At 41.9% G+C, this 10,943-nt stretch overlaps 1 protein-coding gene and 2 non-coding genes across 3 annotated transcripts; all 3 read left to right on the top strand.

Annotated features, from left to right (window-relative positions):
- The first annotated feature begins 6,937 nt into the window (after window positions 1–6,937).
- On the top strand, window positions 6,938–8,125 carry LOC149012132 (uncharacterized). The gene is made up of 2 exons (XM_089159139.1): window positions 6,938–7,460; window positions 7,905–8,125. The coding sequence occupies exons 1-2, from the start codon at window positions 6,938–6,940 to the stop codon at window positions 8,123–8,125; spliced, it is 744 nt and encodes a 247-aa protein (XP_089015265.1).
- A 274-nt stretch (window positions 8,126–8,399) lies between these two features.
- LOC149012131 (U2 spliceosomal RNA) lies at window positions 8,400–8,595 on the top strand. Its single transcript, XR_016174174.1, has one exon. It is a non-coding gene; the product is annotated as a U2 spliceosomal RNA (small nuclear RNA).
- Window positions 8,596–9,059: 464 nt separating this feature from the next.
- Window positions 9,060–9,219, top strand: LOC149012130 (U1 spliceosomal RNA). The gene has a single exon (XR_016174218.1). It is a non-coding gene; the product is annotated as a U1 spliceosomal RNA (small nuclear RNA).
- Window positions 9,220–10,943: the final 1,724 nt, after the last annotated feature.

Genomic DNA, 10,943 nt, shown 5'->3' with positions numbered 1-10,943 from the left:
AGGAGCTTCAATGCTGCTTAGTAAACAGAGCTTTGCTGAGAATGACATTGGTGAGTCGGAGACGCCGCTGCAATCCAACTCCGTTCGTCCGACAACTAGAGGAAGCAGGGACGGGGTGAACAAAAGAGACGTTGATGTGTCTGATGATGGAAGTACGGAATACACACACTCCCAAAAGACTGACACTGATATCTTTCACCCTTTTGGATTGTCAAGGGCTGTGATGGAGGAAGGTGCGAACCAAAATTCCCATTTTCTATCAATTAATAGCACACAACAGAACACTCTTTTAGAAGTTGCGTCCTCCATAACCTCAATGTCAGATTTCTTGATCCCAACACCACCCAATCCTAATGGAAACTTTTTACCTCCCTCATCGAATGGCCCAATCCCTAGTACTTTCATGCAGGTCCCTATACATTTTCAGGATTTCCTCTCAAAAAGTCCTGAACATACTCTCGCTATTTTGTCCCTTCTTAAACACATGGCAAACATCAAAATCACCTACCCTCCTCCTGAGAACTTTGAATCTGGAGCCACACAGTCAAAACCTTCTAACCTGAATGGAATTGATGTGGTGTGGCCCCATCCTAATTGCTCAAACTCATCTAGTTCTTGGGCCCCACCCACTAACCCAACTCACTAAAACCCGCCTTTTGAGATTATGCCATCCTTGCCCTCAATATCACCCTCTATTTCTAATCCCATGCCACCTTCAAACCTGCCTAAGCCCAAAAATGTCAAAACCCGTAAAGCCTCTCTCCTTGCTCAACCAGACAAAACCGAAAGAAACTCAATGTTGCCACTACTTCCAGGGGAGTAACCAAACAGAAAAATTCAAGAGGGGGAAGAAAACTTTATGGGAATCGTTCCTCTATTTCTGGTAATGATGAGTTGGATTTTTTATCATTAGGACCCGTGGTGATTGGGATGGACCAGCCCCACAGGGTTCAATGAGGTAGGTAAGCTGGAACTGTCGTGGTTTGGGGAGCCCCACGACAATTCGAGCGCTTAAGAATCTCTCCAATTCAGAATGCCCAGATTTGTTGTTCGTGGCCGAAACAAAAAGTCAGAATGCTAGAATTGCTAATAGCAAGAGGAGGCTGAAGTTTGATTGTTCCTGGTTTGTTGATGCTGTAGGAAAGTCTGGTGGTTTAGCAGTGTTCTGGAGAAAGGCTTTTCATGTCAATATATTATCAGTTGATGCTAGAATTATTAATATGGAGATCACTGCAAAGGGAGATAAATTCTATCTAAGCTGTATCTATGGGAATCCAGCAAAGCACTTGAGACAGGATGTGTGGAATAGGCTGTCTTTAATGGGGAAAAATAGAGATGAGCCCTGGATATGTTTTGGCAATTTTAACAGTTATCTAGGCTGGCATGAAAAAAAAGGAGGAAGAAATGATGATAAGGATTGCAGTGGCTTCAGAAATATGCTGTTTGAATGTAAGCTAACGGACCTTGGATCTAATGGGCCCTTCTTCACCTGGAATAACAGAAGAAAGGGAAAGGAAAACATTAGAATTAAATTGGATAGAGCTTTGTCTAATGCAGCATGGCGCACACTCTTTGAGGATGAAGCAGTGTTCATTAAACCGACAGTGAATTTTTACCATAATCCAGTTTTAATTGATACTAAAGGTGGTATTGCTCGCGGACCTCGCCCATTTAGGTTCGAAATGATGTGGACCAGGCACCCCAGATGTGAAGCAGTTGTGAGGAATTCGTGGCAAGCCCCTCTGCCAATGTCAAACTCTCATCCCTTAACTATGAAGTTTCATAGATGTCAGAAGGCTCTGAGAAAGTGGAATAAAGAGGATTTTGATCATTTAAAAACCAACATCCAGAATCTAAAAGTACAATTAGAAACGATCCAAGGGGCAAAAGGAGATGATTTTAATCAAGATGAGGAAACCAAAGTGTTAAAACAATTGGAGGAGGAGCTGTTGAGGGAAGAGATGCTATGGTTTCATAAATCTCGGATTGATTGGATTAGGTACGGGGATAAGAATTCTTCATTTTTTTCATGCTTCGACCATCCAACGAAGACATGTAAACCGTATTCTCAAATTGAAGAAAGATGATGGGTCATGGACTTCTAATTTGGATCCGGTTAATTCACTTTTGTTATCTCATTTTACTGAAGCTGCCACTTCAGAGGGTGTATCAATGAGTGCCTTGGAACAAGCATTGGGCTCAGTTGAGAGATTGGTTCCTGATACTGTGAATATATAATTATGTCAGATTCCCTCAGAAGAAGAAATTTTTTGTGCTCTTAAGGAGATGGGACCACTAAAAGCCCCGGGTCCAGATGGATTCCCTCCCCTTTTCCACCACAAGTACTGGGATATCACTAAGGAGGATGTGTGTAAATTTGTGCTGGACTTCTTCTACAATGGCCATCTTCCTCCAGAATTAAACAAGACCTCTATATGCTTGATTCCCAAATCTAGCAATCCAGAGACACCTGACCAGTTTCGGCCCATTAGTCTTTGTGGAGTGGTGGTGAAGATCATCTCAAAAATTTTCTCTGATAGATTACAAGCATCACTTGCAGGTATTATCTCTCCCATGCAGTCTGCTTTTGTTCCTGATAGACTTATTTTTGATAATGTGTAAAATGCTCATGAGATGTTCCACTATGTTAGACACCAAAAAAAAGGGGAAAAAAATTGATGGCCATTAACCTTGACATGAAGAAAGCCTATGATAGACTAGAATGGCCTTTTATAAGAGCAACCTTAATCCGATTGGGATTTGATGTAAAATGGGTGGGCCTAGTTATGGATATCATTGCCTCTGTTTCCTACTTATTACTTGTTAATGGGGTGGAGACAGGATCTTTCATTCCATCTAGAGGTATTAGACAACGGGATCCTCTTTCTCCTTTTATTTTCATATTATGCTCACAGGTACTAAGTTCTATTATAGAAAGAAGCAGCGAATCTCATCAGAGGTATCAGTGTGAAAAATAGGGCTCCTAGAATCTCCCATTTATTGTTTGCAAATGACTGCTTACTATTCTCAGAGTTAAAGTTAGAGGAGGTATGTCAGTTGAAGGCCTGCCTGGAACTATACTGTCAAGCAAGTGGTCAAGCAATTAATTTGAACAAGTCTATGATTACTTTCAGCCCAAATACACCAATGAGATTCAGAAGGTGGTTTTCTAGAGTCCTGAAAATTAAATATGGTGAAGGTCCATCCAAGTACTTGGGTCTACCTACAGCGTGAAACCCAGCCCTAACCTTGACCCGGAAACCTTGTTATTTGTAGGTCCGATGACCCGAAGTAAAGTAAGAAGTCAGCTTTGGGCCATCCCAGTAGAGGACTTGGTGTCTGGCTTTGAATCCATGAAGGTTGATGATGAGGTTCTATTTATGGAAACAGAATCCTGATGAAGATCTAATTAGTTGATGGACTTGGAGTGCTCTCTATCTTGGTTTGAAGGCATTTCTACCTACTAGGTAAGTCACTTGACTTGTGTGCAAAACCCCTTTAGGATTGGATTTGATCTGGACCTTCAATTCCCTCGTTTTGGCCTTCTTGTCGGCATTGGTCGGACCGATTGGTCGACTGGGCCAATCGACCAATCCACTCGACCAATGGGTCTTGTCTTTGGCAATTAGGTTGATTCTTGCTCTATTTAAGTCTAACCTCGAGTCCACTTCGTATTTGCTGCCTCCAAACCCTCCGGAACGAACCAAAGACCTCTGCAAGTCATCTCTCTTGCATCCTTGGAGTTTTCTTGGCGGATCTTCGTCGGAACTCTTCTTTTTGCATCAAAAGGTATGTCTACTCTCTCTTCTTCTCCTCCATCTTTGTTTTTCTTTCCTTTTTGAGTTGAGACAGTAGAAGAGATGCTGCATTCTCTCGTTGCAAACATCTCCGAACATGTTCTCATGATCATCCTAAGGATTTAAGGCTAGAACAATGATCTTAACCATGATCATTGCAAGCTTTTGAAGGATTCATGATCAAACCATGATTTAATCTCTGTTAATCTTCTAATCTGAATTATGATCTCTTTGGATCTTCTTTCATTGATCATGTTAGTGGTTAATAGTTGTGTTTTCTTTCCATGATCCATAATCCATAGAATTCTAGTTGTTCTCTTCTACCTTACTATGTGTTCTTCATGATGCATGATAGTACATATATGGTAGGTTTTATTTCCTTATTTAGATTTATGCTTCTAAGCCTTATTCCATGAAGACCTATGTATGTTTTCATGTTTTCATTACCGAAAGCAATGATCCATCCTCCTATAGTTCTTGTCCTTGTTTTCTATTTCAAAATTCATCAAGATCCATGTTTGATTTATTTATGGTAACTTTTTGTTTCCTAATTTGGATCTTGATACCTTGATTTGATTAGTGTTTTGAGGTCCCCTTTATGTTAGAATACTACTGATATAGTCTACCCCTTGATTAGTACCCTTTTGAACCACCAAATTCGGATTTCATATCTTAAAACTCTGATTTTATAAGCTACTTTCTGCATTGGTCGACTGATTGGTCGTTGGACCACTCGACCAATCCACTCGACCAATGAGTACAAACAACTCGAATTGGTCTGCTTTCGGATATTTTGATATATATTTGCTAGGGATCTTTCCTAATATGTTGTATATACTTGTTTAGGACCTTCTTCTCAAGTTTGCCAAGATCTTACTTGATTTCTTAGGATTCTTTGCGAGTTATAAAAGGTAAGGATGGTTATTTCCTTAATTACATAGATAGCATGAATCTAGTTTCTATATTTGAATATCATAGATATGATTCCTAAATTAGATTCTTACAATGATATACTACTGTTGCATAACTTTGATTTCAGTAGCATTACTTATTCATATTAAATTGATTCATGTATGATTTACTTACCAATGTTATACAAGTGATTGTAATTATTGATTTCTTTCCATATATGAAGTTACCATATATGTGATGATATGATTTGATGCATGTGTATGCTTAAGTATGGTTTGGAAAGGAGAGGTGTCCTTTTGACACTTCTGTCCTTGGACTACTACGGGAATATTATGGGATATTTCCGGAGATGCCCCTCTGGACACCTTCCTAAACCGTTGGATGACATATATAGGATTGTCTAGTAGTGTTTGGCTAGGATGTCCTGTTATGTCGGACCCTAATCGGAGGGGTATTGAGACCGAACGACCCGTGGTAGCAATGGGGATTCATGGGCGCTCAAGACCGGTAACCAACCCGTGAGAGGACAGGAATCACATTGTGGGGGCCATGTATTGGTAGGGTTGCATATGGTTAGACTTGGGCTCACGGGCGCTTAAGACCGGTAACCAACCCGTGAGAGGACGTGAGAGCTTCCCGTTTACCATATGTGGATGATCAATAGGGTTGGTGAGTCCGTAGTCAGGGACTATGAGGACTCTAGTGTGAAGGATACCGGAAAGGATCGTCGGGGACGAGGAATGGAAGTATCTCGGATCTGACTTGATGTAACCAAGTAGAAGACTTGCATTTGGCTAGGTTTTACCCTGACATGCGCCAGTACTTATACCAAATGGTTGTGAGAGAGTGTGTTGACTTAACCCCCTGCCAAGGTTTGTCCTGAGGGATGAAGGACCCATTACCAATCGGTCGCCCGAGATATCTTAAATGGTTGGAGGGAATCCAAGATATCTTAAATGGTTGAGGATGTGAGTGGACTTTCCTAAAGAAGACGGTGCTATGACTTAAAGCATGTCTGCCAATAGAGACCAGCATACATAGAGTTAGATTCATTCATTCATTGTTTGTCTCATATCATATTGCATTTATGATTGTTCTGGAATCCTGCCATATATGTTATTATGGATTTTAACTGCCTTACTGAGTTTCTTTGAAACTCATTCCTTTATTGTACAATGTTGTTAGACTATCCTGCAGGTACTGAGTACTATGACGGTTCCTATGAGGAAGCGCAAGGCGAAGAGACATATCTCCAGGAAGGTGATTGCGGTTACCACAATTACTCTGAAGATCCCACGGGTGGTTATGCTCCGTACGATGCTTAGTCCGACCATTGAGTGGAAGCGTCCTTGTGCTATTTAAGAGATCTACACCTACAAGGATGTCGTCTACAAAGTGGAGAATAATTTAGTTACCCAATGTACTTGCTACTTTGGGATTAGCTTTTATCTAGTTTATTCTTTAGAGCTACTTTTCCGCTGGATGTAAAGTGGGATTTTTGCTTCACTTTACTTATCTGTTTGATACTCTGATTATGTCTATTATTCCGATTCGTTTATGATTCATTCTTTCATTATTGGATCTATGATTTATCTTCCGCACTCATGTTATGATTGTTCATGATTATGTTATTGTTTATGTGGGGGGGGGGTCTCTGGTTCTGGGCTCTGGGGGGGGGGGGGACCCCCGGGGGGGGGGGGGGGGGGGGGGGGGGGGGGGGGGGGGGGGGGGGGAAGTTGGGGGGGGTAAAAAATGTTTTGGTGGGGGGGGGGGGGGGGGGGGGGGGGAAGGAAGGGGGGGGGGGGGGGGGGTAGAAACTCTTATCTCCAACTGGTAAGGAAATTTTAATCAAATCTATAGCTTCCTCTATGTCTACTTATGTAGGGTCCCATTTTGCTCTACCAGTCAGTCTTCATAATGGTGTGAGGAAAAACTTAACAAATTTCCATTGGGGTCAAAAAGAGAACGAGAAGAAAGTGAATTGGATATCTTGGACGAGGATGTGTAGATCAAAGGAAAAAGGTGGATTGGGTTTTCAAGAACCAATTCTACACAATCGAGCATTACTATCCAAAGTGGCTTGGCGGTTATGGAGCAATCTGCATTCCTTGTGGGCCCAATTTATGAAGGCCATCTATTTCCCCCATTGTTCCTTCCTTGAGGCAAGAAAAGGAAGCAATACTTCATGGGCCTGGCAGAGTATTCTGAAGGGTAGAGAAGTCTTGAAAATGGGCCTTGTTCACTACATTGGGGATGGTAATAATACACCCATTTGGGGTTCAAATTGGGTTCTCGGTTTTCCAGACTTTCAGATTCATTCCCCTAAGCCCCCAGGATGTAACATATATTGGGTTGCTGACCTTATGGACTCAAACTCTCACAGATGGAAGAGGGAGGTAATTTGCCAATTGTTCTCTTCTGTGGAGTCTGAGGCTATTCTCAAGCTTCAACTTAGATCCATGACTGCGGTGGACTCAATTGGATGGGGGGGCCGTAAAACTGAGATCTTCTCAGTCAAAGGAGCCTACCATTTGTTGTGTAACAGAAGATATTTTCTCGAGCAGTCTGAAGCATCCTCTTCAAGAAGGCACAAATGGGAGAATATGGATTCTCAAGGATGGAAGTTGATTTGGAATGGTAAATGTTTCCCAAAGATAAAAAATTTTATGTGGAAGGCTGCCGCAGAAGGGCTTGCTACAGGGGTGAACTTGGCTAAAAGAAAGATTCTAGTTGACATTCTTTGTAGGCGATGTGAGACAGAGGAGGATTCAATTGATCACATTCTATTTAGGTGTGACTATTCCAGAGCCGTCTGGTTTGGGGTTGGTCTTGCACATCTCATTCCCTTTCAGTCTCAGCCTTCATTTCAACAAGTTCTATGTGGTTGGAGGAATTGGCAATTTCAAGATAAGAGGATCAATAAGGAAAGCTTTGGCTTATTTTGCTTTGTTTGTTGGGCTCTGTGGATAGCCAGAAAGAACTTGATTTTTAAAGGGGAGAAGATGGAGCCGGATGTGGTGATTTGAAATGCTCAACGAGCCTTCAATGAGTTTCTCAAGACCACTGAACCAAATCAGCAAGGGAGAAACGCTATTGTGGGTAGTGGGAATGACAAACATCAGTGCTGGATACCCCCTCCGACACATGTCACCAAAATTAATTCTAATTTTTCATTTCATGAAGAATCTCTTACAGGTGGTGTTGGTATCATTCTAAGAGATCATGAAGGAAATCCAATTCTTGCTATTGCCGATCCTATCAATTGTCCTTCGATCCTTCTGGGTGAGGCCTGGGCTCTGCGCGAAGGTGTTAAAGCCGCAATGGATTTGAAGCTGCAGGATGTGATCTTTGAAGTGGACGCCTCCTCTTTGCAAACCTCGTCAATGATAGAAATGCCCCCTGTCCTTTGGATGTAACTCCCATTGTGGAGGATATTATGTGTCTACTGTATAAGTTCAAGTCCTGGTCTGTGGTTTATGTATCTAGATCCGCTAACTCTGTTGCGGATGGTCTAGCTAGGTTGGCTGTGTCCTTGACAAGCAGGACATCTTGGCCTTACACCAATCATTGGTTAATGGAGCTTTGTCTCCAGGAACCTTCTTGCTCTTCTTGCCGTTTGGAATGAAATCACTTTTACGCAAAAAAAAAAAAAGACTTCTATAAAAGAACAGCTGAGACAACAAACAAAACATACCTTTCTCGGCCTTTTGGCTAAGATCAAGTGTAGTATCTGTTCTTGTCAGTTTAATATCTGATACGTGGGTCATCGACCCACATGATATTAAATTAATTTTTCTAGGGGGAGGGCTCGTCCCGGTAGCTTGCTGCCGGAGTCCTCATGTGTCGCCCATGCGTTCCACTGCTGCACGGGCCTGGCGCACCCCACCAATTCCAATTAAATACTTGTAGTGACATTTAAGGCTATGGAGTTACGTTTAACAGTTAAAATAATATAGAAGCCGAAAGATTCATTTAACAACGGACGCAGTAACAGCTTGAAACCCCTTGCAGCAGCGTCTCCGATTTGCTTCGTTGCTTCATAAAGCCTGTTTCAAGACACTACTCAAGCCCCACTCCTTACATTGGCCAGATATACTCCTCCGAACAGAGAAGATCCAAAGCAAGTGTTTATTCCAGAGCCAAAATTTACACATTTACACAGGAAGACATGAACTCAGTATTGCTAGGGCCCCCAAAGGTGTTTCGAGAAAGGAGAAAGAATAGGAGAGATGCGAAGCTTAGCATAGCATGGCGCACTGAAGTTGTGCTTTTTTAATCCCACATCGGTCATCTCAGAAGAAGCAAAGGTAGAAAGAGGACATAAATATGGAAGAGGCCTGTATGGTGAACATACTTACCTGGACGGGGTCGATGGCTTATCAAGAAAGGCCATGGCCTAGGTTGGTGACCTCCATTGCACTTGGGAGGGGTGCCCACCTAACATCTCCCCAAGTGGGAGAGTGTACGTCATAATTTGTGGAAGAGGGGGTACGCGTTCGCGCGGCTCCTACCAATTGTATCACTCAAAGCTTTCCTGATCTACGTCTGTTTGTGTCGATTTGCATCGGAGTTTACCCAAGGAAGCCGCAAGCAAAGTTCGAAATTGAAGGTAAAATAATCTTAACAGGAAATTCAATAGTGAGTCTCTTTCTATTTTTCGTATGGTTAAAGTAAGATTCCAAGTTCATTGTGTTGTTCCATTGGCCTAAAATGAAGGTGTTGTCATTGTTGGCAACTTAAGTGGGCTTTGATATGGTACAGCAACACACAAAAAGGTTCCGAGAGAAAGAATCCAATTCAAATAAAGAAAACTCAAGAATCCCGTTTTTGAGGGTCTCTGTCCAGTTTTGATCAACCTCTTCATCGGATAGTCATCCAGTGTCCGATTGAGCCGATTTTTGGAGGAGAGCTTCATGACCGCTTGATCTTCAAATCCAACGGTGGGATTGTTCATTGGAGATCTCTAAGCTAGTCTGATTTGTACGTCAAAACACTCCTTGTTTAAGTCAGATAGGAACTCTGAGTTTGATTCAAACTCTGATCCAGTTTTGATCAACCTCTTCATCGGATGGTCATCCAGTGTCCGATTGAGCCAATTTTTTGAGGAGAGCTTCACGACTTCTTGATCTTCAAATCCAACGGTGGGATTGTTCATTGGAGATCTCGAATTTAGTCCGATTTGTACGTTAAAACACTCCTTGTTTAAGTCAGATAGGAACTCTGAGTTTGATTCAAACTTTGAGTTAAATTAATCTATAAAAGGAGAGCAAACTCCAGCAGAAGAGGAAGGACGTTTTGAGGAGCTTGGGAATAGCGTGGAGGTCGAACCAGATGACGTTGGTTGGCTTTGGAGATCTGAGCTTGGGAATAAGAAGTCTTTTGTTTTGCTAAACAAGAAAGAAAGTGAAAGAGAAGGAAGAAGAAGCAGCAGAAGAAAAGAAGGGAACATGGTTGTATGGTTTTTTTAAAGAGAGAAAACTGAAAAAGATTGAAAAGAAAGAAAAAAAAGAGTTGGAGAAAAAGAGAAACAAGTATTGTTACCATGCATCTTACACAAGTTGAGGTAACCCGTATTCACAAGTGATTGTCTATTATTTTCTAGGTTATGTTTAATGATGAAGAATCTAGCTCATGAATGTAATTTGGGGAACTTAAATTATTGGTTTACATTGTGACCTAGCAAGTTGGAGCTTGTCTAGGGGGTTGGGGTTGGTGCCCTTGTCTGAATTGCATTTTAGACTATAACAGGGATTGGTGTTCCTGGACTGTTGTAGCGATCAAAATATCTAGGAGTGTATTGAGTAATATACGAAACCCTAGGTAGGGTATTACTCTGTGGATGTAGGCAATTTGGCCGAACCACGTAAACTCTGGTGCATTGCATTTTTTTTTTTTTCTTTGTTGCACATATTGGAGTGCCTTGATTACAGAGTGGTGGTACACTGTCTGGTAGACCTAGCCACATAGTGGTGTGTGGTGGACGTGTCCTTGTGTAGTTGATAGCTACGAGAATGTTCTAATTAATCTTGTTTCGAGATTAAAGAAGCTTGACATTGAAGTGAATTTTTGAAGACACCGATTCACCCCCCCTCTCAGTGTCAATCTGGGAATAACAATTGGTATCAGAGCCAGGTTCCCGTGAAGAGAAGTGTAACCACTTCGGGATTTGATCAGAGAGTTTGTAAGAATGGCCACAAGTGAAGGCAGCTCCAAAGACTTTGGGAACCATTTCAA

The sequence above is a fragment of the Hakea prostrata genome, chromosome 6, assembly GCF_041222555.1.
Source record: "Hakea prostrata isolate BN-2017 chromosome 6, UWA_Hpros_2, whole genome shotgun sequence".
Classification (NCBI taxonomy): Eukaryota; Viridiplantae; Streptophyta; class Magnoliopsida; order Proteales; family Proteaceae; genus Hakea; species Hakea prostrata.
Note: the sequence above shows the minus strand (reverse complement) of the source record. Positions and strands in the feature narration are given on the sequence as shown.